Genomic DNA, 15671 nt, shown 5'->3' with positions numbered 1-15671 from the left:
TTTGCAAACGTCAGGACTCATTAAAATAGAGTAATACCCGAGGACTACTAAACCACTACAACAATCATGTTTTATCTTACCCGGTGTTTAGATTTATCAAATGTGGAAATTTTGTAAGAGCTGCCATTTCCGGGGCTGCCTATCAAAATAAAATCTACAATCGCTCGATAGCTACATTCATCATAACGTTCAAGCTCATACGAATTAGGACTTCTTTTTTTAACCTCCATACAATTTGTTATGATAGGAGCAGATAATCGTAGAAGTTTTATAAATCAAAACTATTTTAGTCGTTGATAGTGGGAAATATTTTAATAGAAACAAAAGCATGCTTTGTGCCAAATCTAAGAATAGCAACAACAGAAAGAACGCCTTAACTGGAAATAATAATGAAAATAATAATTAGCTCATATTATTTTCTTTCTTTTTCATTTACTTTTAGTGCGTCAAAATAAAATAATTACATTTAGTAAAATTTCAAGGGACCAGCTTCCGTTCTGTGAGGCTTGTATATTGTTAGCTTTACCGCTCTCTCGGGGCTGAGGGGTGTGTTCAAAGATTTAAATCCCTCAGACATGCGTAGATGCTGAATGCTACTGGGTGCGCCATATTGCTGTTTTACTAGGGTAGTGGAGTTAGCGAAGCCGCTTGGAAAACCAAACCCGTTTCCGGACATGAAACCCTGAGAGGATAATAAGTGAATAAGCGCGGTAGGATTTATTAGTTTGCTTGACTGCAGTGTGTTTCATTTGTTACATTGCTTGCCATTTTAAGAAGAGAAGAGGGGTTCCCGTTAAACTCTGAGTCCAATGGATCCCAGGACCGCTTGGATCCAGCCGGAGCAGAAGGTACCTGCCAGTACCCTGTGGATGCACATTTGGCGAACCCCTCAGGAATTCGGAGCAGGCTCCGGTATCGACAGCCGCCTTCAACACCAACGTAACTTTGCAGCGCAGAGCGCAAACTCCACGGACTCACGCGGTGAGTATTGCAGAAATGTAGCACCGCCACCGATGGTAGTGTTGGGGAACCTGTCGAAGCGAGACGGCAGCGGGGAGAGGGGAAGTGTCCGGAGGAAGGGCTCGTTGTCGCCGTCCTCCTCCTCTTTGGACTCGGAGGCCGAGAGTTCCTCGCCCTCTGGTTCCTGCCTGCACATCGACAATTTGAGCGTTACAGAAGAGGCTAACCAGTTCTTGCACTACGGCAAGCAGGAGTTGAAGGAGAACAGTCTCCGACAGCAATACCCTCTAACCCCTTTTCACACTGTTCAGCAACACTGGCGCAGCATGCCACAATCTACCGACCACACCCCCCCTGGGATAAGAAATCAGCATGGGAACAAGCACCACTATCAGACACATTCATCCAGCCGCAGGAAGCACCTGAACAGGGCCAACACTTTCCACGGCATCAACCCCCTCCTGTGCTTCGACTCCAATGGACATCATCCAGACTCTGATTGTAGCCCGTGGAAAACCAGGCGCTACAGCCAGGGCATCAATGGGTAAGGAAAAGGAGGGAGGAGGGGGTATGGACAAACTTTTCTTTTATCCAAATGCAGTGTTTCACCATAGATGTGCTTCTGGTTTACACTTTATTTCCGTCTTTTTAGTCTTCACGAAGAGATTATGGACTTCTTCAGCTTCATGTCACCAAAACCAGAAGAAGAGTCAATGAGAAGGGATGTAGTGAACAGAATAGAGGGGATTATCAAAGATTTGTGGCCCACAGTACAGGTGAGTGTCACCAGCATAGATGTTTACCTGTGCACACCTTTTGGACAGGTAACTATGGGGTGGGGGTTTGGATGCTCAGTTTTACATACTTTTGTTTTTGTGATGTGCTGCCAACCCTCTCATAAGCCAAGTATGTTGACTTATGAGTATCAGAGTAGCTTCTTAAAGTTAATCAAGAGACAAGCTGATGTTAGATTCTTGTTAAATTCAGGAGTACTCCTCCCTGCTTCCAGAGTAACACTGAACACACGAGTCGGATATATTTGGAAAAAACTAACCTTTACTCCCACTCTTTGTCTGGCATCCAAATGTTCGGACACATGCTAGAACAGAAGGGATATTTCAAACGTAGGTACTTGTAAGCCTGAGGAAATACAGCGATGACCCCAATCAAGCGTTTTTTACTGCCTTGGTCACAAAGGGCATCTTTTTGCCCTGCACTTAACTTTATGAGAATCCAATTTCTTTTTTCTTTGCTGTTGGTGTATTCAGTAATTTTATTTTATTTTTTTATGGTTATAATTATGCAGCTTGTTTTTGTTTGTGATGCCCTGCATAAATCAGGCCTATGATTTTCATGGTTTCAGCAGTCATTACGTTTGGCACTTTACTACATTTGTGTGTCCTGCTTTATGCAGAAGGCAGTCAGCAGCATCGTTTACGCTATATGTCCAAACAGACTTGGCCAGATGTAATCATTCATTCATATTGCCTGCATTCCCAAAGTAACATTAGTAAATTATTTTCCGTTGTATACTGCCAACAGAGTGCACTCTGAACCCCACCCCCTCAAAAAAAGAGCCATTTGTTACACATTATAAACATTTTGAACTAATCCTGGCCCACAGAAATCCCACTGGGCCTCACTGTGAATTGGATTCTTTTCCTTTCTTTTCTCTGAAGATCATTCTGTGTTACTCCTCCTATCCCTGGTGGTGATTTTATTTTATTTTTTTCTTTTCTAGAAACCAGACATTTACAGAGGCAATAGTTTTATTGCACATCTTGACTAATACATAAAATTAGTGTATTTTGACCATACACTGTATGTAGAACAGTAGAAAGCCTGGTCAACAAGCTGGATACATAAACTGTGGATGCAGCACAGATACAGATATCTGCGAATCAGTGCTATGTAAAAGACTCAGAAATATTAGAGTTCTGCTCAAGTAAGACTGGAGTTAAACCTTCTTGGATGTGCTGCCCCACATAGCAGTGCAGCTGGCTTGGCCTTTACTTTTTTACTGAGTTTTATTGTTTTTACTAAGTCAAGAATTGGCCATATTTGCAGAATGGTAGAGCACAAAGTTGTCACCTAATGCTAGCAGGCTTGGATGGCAAGCTGTGTCCAGACTGTATTGTTGCACACTCAGAGACACCTGCTAAGTAATGAATATTTATTTATCCAAATGGCTTAAAACTACACAAAAAGATTGCAAGGTCAAATTTAGTTTGCAAATCTTTTTTTTTTTTTTTTCTCCAAAATTATAAATAACAGCTTGCTAAACGGGAACTTCTGCTACTTCTGTCAGCAGTTAAATCATCCGTAAACACTAGTGACAGTTCCATTGGCAGCCATACATGCTGGTGCCATGATGATGCTTCCACCATGCTTGTGAGCTGATGTGTTATGCTTCAGTTTGCCCTTCTGCATACGGTACTTTTCTCTTCCAATCTTTCTATACAAGTTAATCGTGAATTAATTTTTCCTGAAGTGAGCAGCCTTTTTTTTTTTTTTTTTCTTTAGATATTGTCTGGTCAAGTCTAATTTTGCCATGTTATCGAGTGTATGATTTGAGCCTTGTTCCATACCCTCTGTATTCATGAAGGTCTCTCTTGATTGTTGACCTTGTCAGTTGATAGACTTGCCTCCTCGAGAGGACTCAGATGTTGTGAAGTTGTTTTTTTTTATTTTATTTTTTTATCTTAACCATCAAACTCTGTCATCCCCAGCCTGCGCTGGTCTTTCTTTTTGAATGACGTGCTTGACTGTTGATTCGGCCTCTTCTAAACTTTTTGCCATCTCTCTGATGTGTTGATTTTGGTTTGTCAGTTTAATGATGTTCACATTCAATGACCAGCTACCAATTAAGTTCAGCACTTGAAATAAATAAACTAAACAAAAATTACTTTTTTATTTTTAATAACCCACTGTGGTGGTGTATAAAGGGAAAAACAGCCATGTATGGCCTTAATTGTAACTACACTGAAGTCTTTATTTTATTTTTTAAGGTTCCACATTGTCAGCTCAAAATCAAGGTCAAGCTAGCAAATACCTCAGATATGCTTATGGCTCTTGAAACCAAACCTATGTTGTCCTCTGCAGGTGGAGATATTTGGCAGCTTCAGCACTGGAGTTTATCTTCCAACAAGGTAACATTTGTTGCATTACCGTTGCCGTACACTCTCACCTTACACGGGCTACTTGTAAAATGCGCTGCTTTTTAGGAAGTAGGAGCACCATTTTTTTTGTCAGTATTAAAATGCCACACTGCATTCAGTGTTCATTCTGCTAGAATTTACACTGAACTAGATGCTGTTTATTATAGTTTTTTATGTATGCATTGTATTTCTCAAGGTCTTGTCCTGAGAGTTGAGTTACAGAAATGAAGAGTGTTGAGGGGGAGTGACATTTCAGCAAATATGCAGGAGTTTAAAATATTCAGCAGCCTTATTTGGAAACATTGTATCGCATTAGCAAATGAAGTGATTTTTGGAGTGAGTACATACAGCATCTGTTTTGTGCAATGGTTGTTTTCATTGGATTCACATAATACTCGCTCAGCAATGAAAATTAAACTGCCTGAACAATTAAATATTGGTTATGAAATAAAACTGTCTTTCTAACATGTGTACACAAACCAACAGGCAGAGATCACTGCTGCTTTCTTTATTATTTGTACATATGTTATGTAGTCAAAAGCCTTTTTGTTGTGCAGATAAGATTGAAGTTTTATGACTAGAACATGGTTACAGTAACTTCTCTTTTGTCTTGTTGTAGCTATTTTTTTTTTTTTTTTTTTTTTTTTTAAACCATTTGGTGTGTGTCTGAGAGACGTGTAAAGAAACCGTTTGAAATTGTGTTGCTTTCATTCTGCTGCGTCCTTAGTGACATTGACCTGGTGGTGTTCGGAAAGTGGGACCGTCCTCCACTGCAAGAACTGGAGCAAGCCTTGAAAAAACACAATGTGTCCGGCTCACATCCCATCAAACTCCTTGACAAAGCTACAGTAAGTCGAGAGAGAATCCTGGCTTTTTAATTTTGGCATTGCCAAATTGTGAACTAATTCTTGACATTTCCTTAGGTGCCAATCATCAAGCTTACAGACTGTGAAACACGGGTCAAAGTGGACATCAGCTTTAATGTAGAGACTGCAGTCAAAGCAGCACAGTTCATCAAAAGCTACCTTAAAGTAAGCCTTTAACGACGGACTTTTTTCCCTTTTTAAAAAAATGAGTTTGTGTAAATGATCGTTTTGTTTTTCTGCTAATTTGTTTTATTTTTATTTTTTTTTCTTGTAGAAGTACCCCGTTCTGCCACCCTTAATCTTCGTTTTGAAGCAGTTCCTGTTGCAGAGAGAATTGAATGAAGTCTTCACTGGAGGCATTAGCTCATACAGTCTTATACTAATGGCCATCAGCTTCCTGCAGGTACACAGTGATGCTCATCAGCAAAGTGATTAGTTCCAGAGTTGATAATAACTACACTCTGGTTTATTTAAAATAAAAACATTTTGTAAAAGTTGACCAAAAAGTTGTTAAAATGTAACGTGTTACACAGCAAAGGTAATAAGTTCTTTATGTCCTGCTAATCAGCTACACCCTCGGATAGACACGAGCCGTCCCAACATTAACCTGGGCATCCTGCTGATTGAATTTTTTGCACTGTACGGCCGTGATTTCGACTACATTAAGACCGCCATCAGAGTGAAAAATGGAGGAGCCTACCTGTGCAAGGAGGAAATGCTCAAAGAAATGGAGAATGGAAACAGACCATCATTGCTCTGCATAGAAGATCCAGTCCAACCAGGTCAGACTAAAATAAAGAAAATGTTCAAATGTGTATAGAATTTGTACAAGACATTACTGCAAAAGCAAAAAAACACAGGTATTTATTGGCTGCTGGAAGGGCAATCCAAAGTGAAGGGAAATAAAAATGTTAAAGAGCTTCAGTATAATCACCTGTGGGTTCAGTAACAATAAAAGTTGTGCAGAGGAGGCAAATGATTGCTGTACATCCCAAAACATTTGATATATGAACGCCAAAATGTGTCATGCTGTCAGAGTCCGTCTTGTAATGCTCAACTAATCGAGTGTGTGCGTGTGTGTCTGTGATCTTCACAGGCAACGACGTGGGCAGAAGTTCATATGGGGTTCTGCAAGTCAAGCAGGTTTTTGACTTTGCCTACATGGTACTAAACCATAGTGTTTCTCCACTTTCACGTGCATACCCTAACAAAGACTGTGACAGGTTTGTGCCAACCCACCCCCTCCTAATCATAAGGAAAGTGTAACCTTTCCTTATGAGTTTAATCTTTACAGTGTTTCTCTAAGTAGTCATATTTTACTTTCTCTATGTTGCAGTACTCTGGGAAGACTCATCAAAGTCAGCCAAGAGGTCCTGAAATACAGGGACTGGACAATCCAGAAGTGGGGTGCCAAGCTGGGAAACCACAGAATGTTGTCTTCAACTTCTGGTTAGTGCCTGCTTCGCGTAACATGAACTGGAGTTCAGTTTCAATAACTGATGTTGCTGAAAAGAGGAAAATGTGTCAAATATACCCAATGCAGTCTAACCGTAATCTGTTTGGTCCTAGATGTTGAGGCTTGTGAACAGGATCTGGCCAGGCTGATGCTGGGTGGAGATCAAAGAGACTCATCCTCCCCGCTCAGTGCCGACTCCCCGTCACCATCTCCAGTTTTCGTTAACAGCCCCCATCACCGTTTGTCGTCATCCTCTGCTTGCTCGCTCTCCTCTTCTTCCTCTTCGGGAAGTGACATAGTAAGGGCAAATATTCTTTTCTTCATTTTACCAAATTATTTGACAACCACTTTGGCACACAAGGTGGCAATTCAAAATATGTAAAGATAAAGCACATAGACAAAGCAGCTATAATGTTCCATCACAACTTGATCATAGTCCAAATGTTTAAGGTTTTTCTCTTGTCAGTCTGGCTTTCTTAACTTGTATATGGACATTCCTAGGAATCTGAATCCCCTCACGGCACCAATACTACTGTCCAATTCCATCCCCTGACCTTCCAGTCAATGTTTCAGATGACTACTAACCTGAGGACTGCGCATCCAGCAGGCTTTATTCACACAATGCATCAGGTCGGTCTGTTTCTTCATACTGACATTTATATTTCAAAAGGCAAAGTCCAATTTTTTTTTTTTTTTTCCAAATGCCCTTTAATGCTTTAAAAGAATCCCAAATTCAATCTTTTTCTTTTTTCCCCACAATTTTTCAGATCCAGATGTCCCTCCCAGAAAACATAGCCATGCCCCATCTCTCCGATTGCCGCTTCTACCACGAGACTCCTCCTTCCATCGGCGTTGTGCACCGTCATTCGCCACAAGTCGCACCACAAACCCCTCAAATCTCACAATACATGAACTCTACCAGCCCTCTCCTAAGTCCCCACCACCACCAACAACAACTTCACCACCCTCAGGTAGGAGGACTGCAAAGCCGCTCTTATGCCATGGGATCCAATTCCCACGGTTCACTGGAGCATCCCAAACTTGTCTTCAAGCACAATCAGTGCAGTAACCTCCAAGGCCAAAGTCACGTTAACTTCAGTCCTCAGCGCAGATTTGTTCCCCAAGTTCATAACGCTACATCGGGTTTCAGGAACCAGCAGCAGTACGGCCGTAACGCCTGTCGACGCAAAAAGAAGGACAATTTTCCTGCCTTGAACCAAATCAGATGAAAGAATACACCTACAGTATTTGTCCCAACTGGTTTCTGAAGGCCTCTCTACAACCATCAAAGTGATCATGTGATGATACTTTTCTTTTTTTGAAATCTTGATATGGGAGGCTGTCAAAAATGCACCTTATCGTGCTAGCATTCCCAAGTCAGTTTACTATGCCACACACTTCCTGTCCGAAAACTGAATTTAAATCCATGACTGAACTCATTTTGTTACATCTGTCTGAAGTCAGAAGCCCCTCTCTCAATGTGACGCACACCAGCACAGACTTGATTGAGGATTTTCCAGACTTCACCTTCTCATCAGTGTTACTTCCTAGTTTATTGAGCAGCTCAAGTCAAGTAGAGTTTCCATGGAACTCGGACCTTTTTGAACATCGTGTGCCATTTTACTGAACTGGTTCATCGAGCCTGGCATCTCTTGAACTTTTGACTCTTGTCGGGGCCCATCTCATCAGGTTTGGGGGCTCATTTGATCTTGTGAATGCAACACCCTATTAGCTGAACTCTTCATGAAGAGCCCCTACAGCTAGGGCTATTACTACAACTTGTACTCTGGATCAAAGCACTACCTTTCTACCTATGCAGCTCAACGCTGACAGTGTTTTTGGTGTGACGGCACAAAAATGGACCTTATCGCAAGTGCTCAAACTGTGATGACTTGTTTGAATGTACGAAGTGTTTTGTGTGTGTGTTGGGCATCATCCGTTGTCTGCTTCCCTTTTTTTTTTTTTTTTTTTTTTTTTTTTTTTTTTTAAATTGGGTGGTTGTTGTGTTTTAAAAACTTTTCCCCTCACTAATGTCTCCTCCCCCCACACACATTAGCACCTCTGTTTTGTTCTGTACTGTAAACATTGCCACCTTATATTATGTCTGTTGCATTTCTGTGCAATATTGACCAGTTTTTAATTTATTCCACTTTTTTTTTTTTTTTTTAAATAAGGGAGTTCTCGCCACTATAAGGTTGCTTTTTATATTAGCCTACATTGATCTGTGCAATAGGATTTGAGGGCCTAGGACTGTCTGTTTACAGCTTTCCAACACAAGAGGGAGCTATGGTGTAATGTGAGAAATGTGCCAAAAATCCCATGATGCCAACACATAACTATTGTCATTTACCATTGATTTATGACCACTTGAAATTTTCCCAACTGTCCAAATATAGCTCCTCCCACCACTGGTTCTCATTTTAAACATATCACTTAATTTGGGGGGTTTTTTTTTGCTTTCTTCATTAGTATTTCCTCTTGATGGGCTGTGTTGGGGAAATGCACCTTTTTAGCAGTGTTATATCTTGTTAGTTCAAGAAAAGTTGGTGCTATTTATTACCAGCAAAGTGCTTGTTTTCTTGCCTTATATCTTTTTTGATTCTGTTAAAGCAACAATGTAACTGCCTTTCTAAATGACCAAATCTGACCCTCCTCCGTTACATAGTCAGAGCCTTTTGTGTTTTGTCAGTGGCAACAAAACTGTTGGACTTTTATTTTTGCCATACAGCTTGTAGATGTAAGCTCTGAGAGCAGACTCCGATCACAGTCAGTGATTGTTAGCATGAGCAGCATGTGCGTGAGGTGTGTGTGGGTTTTGGTTTTTTTTTTTTTTTTTCCCCTAAATTGATAAGAATAGTTGATTTGTGCAAGAGGGCCTTGTATTTTTTCCAGAGGTTTTCCTCTGCCATCTTTAAAGTCAGTATTTCAAAGACAGTTTCACAGCTAAAGTTTACATAGCGACTTGTTCTTGGCAAACCAGAGATTTATTGTTACAAGACTTTTGGCTGAGGCAAGAGTAAAAATCACTTAAAGTCTCGTGTTTCGAAAGTCAGATTATTGTAACATGCCGTGTACCAAACTGATGGACACATGATGCTGTCAGCTTTTTTTTTTTTTTTTTTTTTTTTCCTCCCCCCAGTGCAGCTTTTTAGCAATATGTTTAAACGATAATCTAGGTTGTTACATGAACCAAATCTCCCCCCAGCTCATTCCTTCCTGTACATTTAATGGCTGGTTGTATTGTGTAAGCAACTGACTTTTATTTTATTTTATTTTTTTTTTAAATACAAGTTTTCTATTTTTTTAATAAACATTTTAAAATTCCAAAAGTCATTTGTGTGTGAGAGAGAGAATTTGTGGACTATACTCAAAAAGTGACTGTGTCCAAGGAAACACACTAATTTAGTTTTTCTCTCAATTGCTTTGATGCAATTTTTCCTGCAGAAGTAATTCTCACTACTCTTCATGTAGTTGAGGCATTTTTCATAACACAGTCACCTGTGCAAAAGATACTACAACAATCAAAACCTTTTTCATAGTTTCAATATCATGTAAGTATATTGTAATCCCACAAAGTCTCTCATGGGGGCACTGCTGGATCATTTGCTTGGTGTAGCTGCTCCAGAGTCATTAGCTTTCAGATTGTCAGCAGGGAAATGGGAAGAAGGGGCTTCAATGAAGTGGTTCATCTAAAGGTTTAATCACTAGAGGGTTAGTGGCTGAAACTGTCATTTTATTTCAATTAAAGCAATGGAAAAGGGGGCAACGAGGATGCCCCCTTTTAGTCTTTCATTTAAAAAAGCTGACTAAGACACTAGGAAATTAGACTTTAAATCTACGGCTTGTAATGATTACTTTGGCACAGCTACAGTTCATAATATTGTTAAAAGTTGGTTCTTTGTTCCTGATAGATCTATTTACTAGATTAGATCATAGGGCTCATGGGATCTGGCCTATGCACTGATGAGAAATTCAGCTGCCTTTCCACACAGTGGTTGTTCACACAGTTTGTGCTGCTACATGGTTTGCCTAAAAGCATGTCAGTCCTTAGGGGAAACAGAAGGCGCCTCCAGTTAGCATTCACCTGTTGAGATCTGCATGCAGTAAAGGGGGCACTTGTCTTTATGTAATGCTCGCAAAGAGTGAATATCTTTCTCTAGATAAGAGCGCATTTCAAAAAAATAAATACATTTATACTACGTTAAGAATGACAACTTTGCTGTGCTCAACATGTCAAGAAAATAGCTTTCCAGTGGGAATAAACAAGCCTTTTTCACGTATAAATCAGTACAATCTCATTGTGTGCTAACCAGTCAAACTGAAATGGCTAAAGAAGGTTCTTTAAAAGAGCTTCCTTTCAACCTCTACTGGAATTAAATATAGCTTATGCCTCCAGGCTGTCTGAAAGCACCGTGACTGTAGTTTAAAATTTGGTGTCGATACATAGTATCAGGGTATAAGGGACATTTTGGTCCAGAGAACAATTATTACAATATTATTTTCGCTTGTAATGGTTGTTGGTCTGACTCATAAAATAACACCCAGGTAAAGTAGGTAAAATATGGAGACATAAATCATATATACATCAGATTTTTGCCATACACATTTTCAAATGATATAGCTGTTATCTCCTCAATGCCACCCAATAGTGCTCAGTTTTTTGTTTGTGGGTTTTTTTTTAAGAAGTGTTAGAAGTGACATTGACAAGTCTTTTTTTCTGTTTTTCTGCCAATTATTCTTCCTTTGTGTCTTTCTGAAATACAGAGAAAATGTGATCAAAGGCTCAGCCTTAACTACTGACTGGTTCTTTTTGTCATGCTTTCAAGATATATGGAAGAGACTTTTCTACCATTATGCTATTTACAGCATGGAGCCATGTAGACGCAGATGATGCGAGCACAGAGTGTGCATAACAGAGACGAAAATGACAGTGATGGTGTTGTTTTAGTGCAATGGAAAGGGAAGTCAAGAAATAAAAAGTCTCACGGACTTTTTACTTTTGCACCTGTAAATGGATCTCTAAGTGAAAGATGACGTCCATCTGAAGTTCTGTACGACTGTAAAATCGTAAATGTACTGACATCGGTCTCACTTCACTTTTCACTTTCTATTATGCCTTTCTTAGTTCAGCCTCTTAGAGGAGAAAAAACCTTTAAACATGGTGGTCTTCGAATTCTACACACTCTTATTTTTATGTATTTATATATTTATTGTAAATTTGTTTTAGAATAATGTATTATAACAATAATAATGGTCTAAATGTCGACCATCAAAGCCCCCTGAATATGCCACTGATAGCTAAAACTAAACATTCAGATTGAGTTTCCACACTATAGCTATATAAAATGTGTCTAAAATCAGATCCCATTAATTGTGGCCTATGTGCACCCACCATGTTCATTCATCTTTCGTTTACGTAGGACCTGTTAAATAGCTTATCTCCCTTTTGTGTTTCCAAAGTCAAAGTATAATACTCTTAGCTAACAAGCATAGCCTCTTGGCCTAGATATCTCCACTTACCTTGATTTCATGCTCATTCGTGGTTAGTCCAATGTGCTCACTTGAGATATCTTTTCTTCTTTGGCTCAAAGAGGCCTGATGGATTCTGTATTCTGCCTGATAAAATGGCTCCATTCAGCCTCTCTCTAGTCTAAAGCTCACTAATGACCCATACACACCAGTATTCATTTTCTTCCCACAAAACCAATTTTTCTCTGAATAATGGAGCTTTTTTGGCAGTTTTAAGAAACATACTTCTCTAAAGACCCTGACAGAGGAATGGAACAGACCCTAGTTACATCTATATCTTTCAGATCATTAGTTCCATTTTTTGGAGATTTCTTTAGAAGGCAGTGTTAATTTTTCTTATTCAACAGGCGGCTGTCAACAAACATTGCATAACAAAACTGAGGTACAAATCTCATCAACCAGCACAGCTGCTGACGGATGTTGGTCCGAAATTTTCTAAAGGTGTAGAAACTCAAAAGGTTTCATTTATCTAAATCAAACCATACATTCAGTTCAGATTTGATTTCATTTCAAAACATTTATGGTTACACACCCAGAATTTCAATAATAAAAGACTAACTTCGCATAATGCAAATAAATTTGTCACAGATAAAAATGGCTAGCACCTCATTTGATAAATGCTCCATATTCTCCTCCAGCTAGTTGCTTACTTTGCCTGTTTGTTGCTTGTTCTTGGCAAAGTTTCCACAGTGAGTTTTTTTATTTAAATCAGAGTACAGGAGAGCTGTGAGACTGAATCAAAATGTCTAATTGTAAAACTAAAACAATGAGCTGAATGCCATTATAATCTTCAACAGAGCCAACAGCAACTGCAGAATATAGATAAGTTGATGTCAGTTTATCATTTCAAGCCTTCCACATTATCATGCCAATTCCATCTGGTGTTAAATATTTGACTAATCCAAATTACTTTGGGTGTAGATTATGAATAGCAAATAGCAAATAACAAATAAAATTACGGTGCATAACATACATAAAATGAAACCTACAAATCATAAAAATATACGATGTAGGTTCTTTGAAAGTTAACACCAAGAATAAACTTAGAGAGCGAATGCATGTTTCCATGATTAAATGATGACTGCATTATTTTTATATTCAGCATGCTCGGTTTTGAGGTTGTATTTATACAGAAAAACACATTTACAAACCGGGTGCCTTCCATCACTTTATCTTTTCTCTGTAGCTTGCACCCTGCTGAAGAGTTATTTAGATGACTCAGCCTATTACTGCGTACTGTATGTATCTCTTCAGATGTTGATAGCTAGCTTGCTTGATGATTTGGGTTTATGCAACACAACACACCGCAGAATGCAGCATGACCCCATTTATGCACTGTGTTTTTGTTGCGCTTGTGTGTTTGAACTCGAAGGGAGAAAAAGAAAATAGAAAATTACTTTTATTCATCTTCGTCTCGGGCTCCTTTGTTTACTCTTGTTCTCTCAGGGTATATGAAAATGTAAAGGAAAGTGACTGGTTCCACTTATTGCATTAGGCTTATATGTTGGAGTATCATGATACTGCAGCTTTCTGAATACTGTGTTTGCACTTCTAAGAATTTAAGGGATCAACATATCATCATATCAGTGTTGCAGCCATTATTTGCAGTTTCTGCCACAAGAAAGATAGCACACTGTCCCTGATTTTAACGCTGTCAAACACAATCAGACAAACTTGATTATGGATAAATCTATATAAAAATATCTTTCTGAGATGTTGCAGCAAGCATTTGTTGCAGAGTTGCGATGAAAATGGATACATCTGCAGTATTTATGCAAAATTTAGGCTGTCTGTGTGAGGGTTGGGGTTCTGTGGACTCTGAACCTGGAATCTTCGTTGCCTTGGTATATATCATCTATTTGTCAATGAGAGCTTAGTAATAGGGTCATAAATACTAGTATTTATACAACACCAGATCACAATAGTCACCTCAAGGTGCTGTAAGCTAAAGACCCTACAATAATACAGAGAAAAGCCCAACACTCAGTTGACCCCCCTATGAGCAAGCACTTGGCGACAGTGGGAAGGAAAAGTCCTTTTTAACAGGAAGAAACCTTTTTATCTCTGGCACAATAGTTCTTATTATTTTCTAGAAAATCCCAATAAAATTTCCAGAAAGGCTCCATCACTCCATCCATCGATTCAGCCACACTTACAACCTCGACAGTAGCAAAATGGGTGAGTTATTTAAAAAAAATAAATACAATAAAATGAAATGAAAGTTACCCCGCTCAGTCATTATGAAGGAAAAATTCTGAAGATTGAAAATGTTTTTGTGCCAGGCTGTAATCATGTTATTTTATGATTGAAGAAAAGCATGCTTTCCCTCTGGGAATGCCATGCTTTTGAAGCAAGCCTTAAGCGGCTATTAGTGTTACTGCATTTTTGGCATTTACATGTTGTCTTGATTTTTTTTTTTTATCCCTGAAGATTGCAAATTTAGCAGCAATATAAACCAAAACTTCAAAGTAAAATAGATAAAATATCAGGGTGTCATCTGGACCATCATTTCCACTAAAATAAAGGTTTGCTGTATGTTATCCTTAAACAAATCGTTTTGATAGGCCAGTTGTGTTGCCCTTCTGGCTCGCCAAATGAACCGTGAGGCAGGCAAGCTTTGATATCCCACTCTGGATGGCATTAATAGAAATAAAGGTACTCAGATGTTCCTCTTCCAACAACAACAAAAAACATCAGAACTAAGGAAAATCAGAATCACAGAAATCTGTCTGTAGTCGCCTAGCAAGTTCAGGGATGCACAAACCCGAAAAATAGCACACATTTTCCCTTTCTTTTCTTTTTTTTTTTTTTTTAAATTGGCAGACATGCATTGGAGGGCATCTGTCAACAAACAGCTTACACCGACAACAAATGGCAGACAATCTGTTCTTGAGTAAATTGCAAGCAGTTTTTGCAGTAACGAGCTTTAACTGTTGCTCTGGAACAGACTGCCAGTGATCCTCCCCTTGTTCCTGTCCACTTGTAGAAACAGAAATTCAAGAGGTTTGTCTCGATAGTCACTCTGACAGTCGGCAGTATCAGCATTTTAGATCGAAAATTAAAACTGCGAAGGGAATTAAATATTGATTTCTTTGGCAGGAGACAAGTAGTCATCCATCTGTAAACGTATACGTGCAGTGAGTTTTCCACTTTGCATCTCCCCCAGTTCTATTGTGCCCTTTTGCAGCTTCAACTAACTGTTTTATCTTTCATCTGCAGCTTCATTGCTTTGATCAGCTCTTACTGCTCTCATTAGCATCATTTTGAAATGAAAACGTTTGAAGCTACTTTGTTAATATACCTGCAGTTTTTAGTAATATTATAATGCAACAACCTAATCAGTCTTGCTGACCTATACAAGAGTTGTACATAACAGCAGATATGCTAATTGTGTAAATGGTAGAAGAATGTCTGCCTATCACAGCCACCTCTGACTTGATCAAAATGACATGACATAAAAAACAGACAGAGATAAAGAAATAAAGCATATTGTGGAATATAAGCGGGTCTGAGACGATATTTCAGTAGCTGGGGTGAAAACAGCCCGCAGTGTTGGGACACTGAAGGAGTGACAGGCAAATTGCCTGCTGGATGATGAAATTTTCCTGGCACAGATCCAGGTCATCCTCAAGTGTCACTGGAAAATAGTTTTTATGACAGCAGTTAACGTCCTTTAATTGCTTAATTTTCATTCCCGCCCAG

At 39.1% G+C, this 15671-nt stretch overlaps 1 protein-coding gene across 2 annotated transcripts; it reads left to right on the top strand.

The window, feature by feature from the left end:
• The first annotated feature begins 612 nt into the window (after nucleotides 1-612).
• Nucleotides 613-9773, top strand: LOC146563796 (terminal nucleotidyltransferase 4B-like). 2 transcript variants are annotated; one of them, XM_085291105.1, is made up of 12 exons: nucleotides 613-1504; nucleotides 1613-1736; nucleotides 4063-4109; nucleotides 4846-4966; nucleotides 5042-5149; nucleotides 5259-5387; nucleotides 5553-5766; nucleotides 6081-6207; nucleotides 6321-6433; nucleotides 6554-6738; nucleotides 7014-7070; nucleotides 7208-9773. In XM_085291105.1, the coding sequence occupies exons 1-12, from the start codon at nucleotides 810-812 to the stop codon at nucleotides 7667-7669; spliced, it is 2382 nt and encodes a 793-aa protein (XP_085147231.1). In that variant the 5' UTR covers nucleotides 613-809; the 3' UTR covers nucleotides 7670-9773. The 2 variants fall into 2 exon arrangements, with proteins under 2 accessions (XP_085147231.1, XP_085147230.1); XM_085291104.1 differs by having other exon boundaries at nucleotides 6942-7070.
• Nucleotides 9774-15671: the final 5898 nt, after the last annotated feature.

Source organism: Mchenga conophoros, linkage group LG11, assembly GCF_057382185.1.
Source record: "Mchenga conophoros isolate Kocher_MC1m ecotype Shallow Benthic linkage group LG11, M_conophoros_male_GT1.1, whole genome shotgun sequence".
Lineage (NCBI taxonomy): Eukaryota > Metazoa > Chordata > Actinopteri > Cichliformes > Cichlidae > Mchenga > Mchenga conophoros.
Note: the sequence above shows the minus strand (reverse complement) of the source record. Positions and strands in the feature narration are given on the sequence as shown.

Coding starts and splice junctions, on each gene's coding strand:
- LOC146563796 (XM_085291104.1), top strand. CDS start 810: ATGGATCCCAGGACCGCTTGGATCCAGCCGGAGCAGAAGGTACCTGCC. Junction 6,208..6,320: donor CCTAACAAAGACTGTGACAG/GTTTGTGCCAAC, acceptor TCTATGTTGCAG/TACTCTGGGAAGACTCATCA. Junction 6,739..6,941: donor CCTCTTCGGGAAGTGACATA/GTAAGGGCAAAT, acceptor GGACATTCCTAG/GAATCTGAATCCCCTCACGG.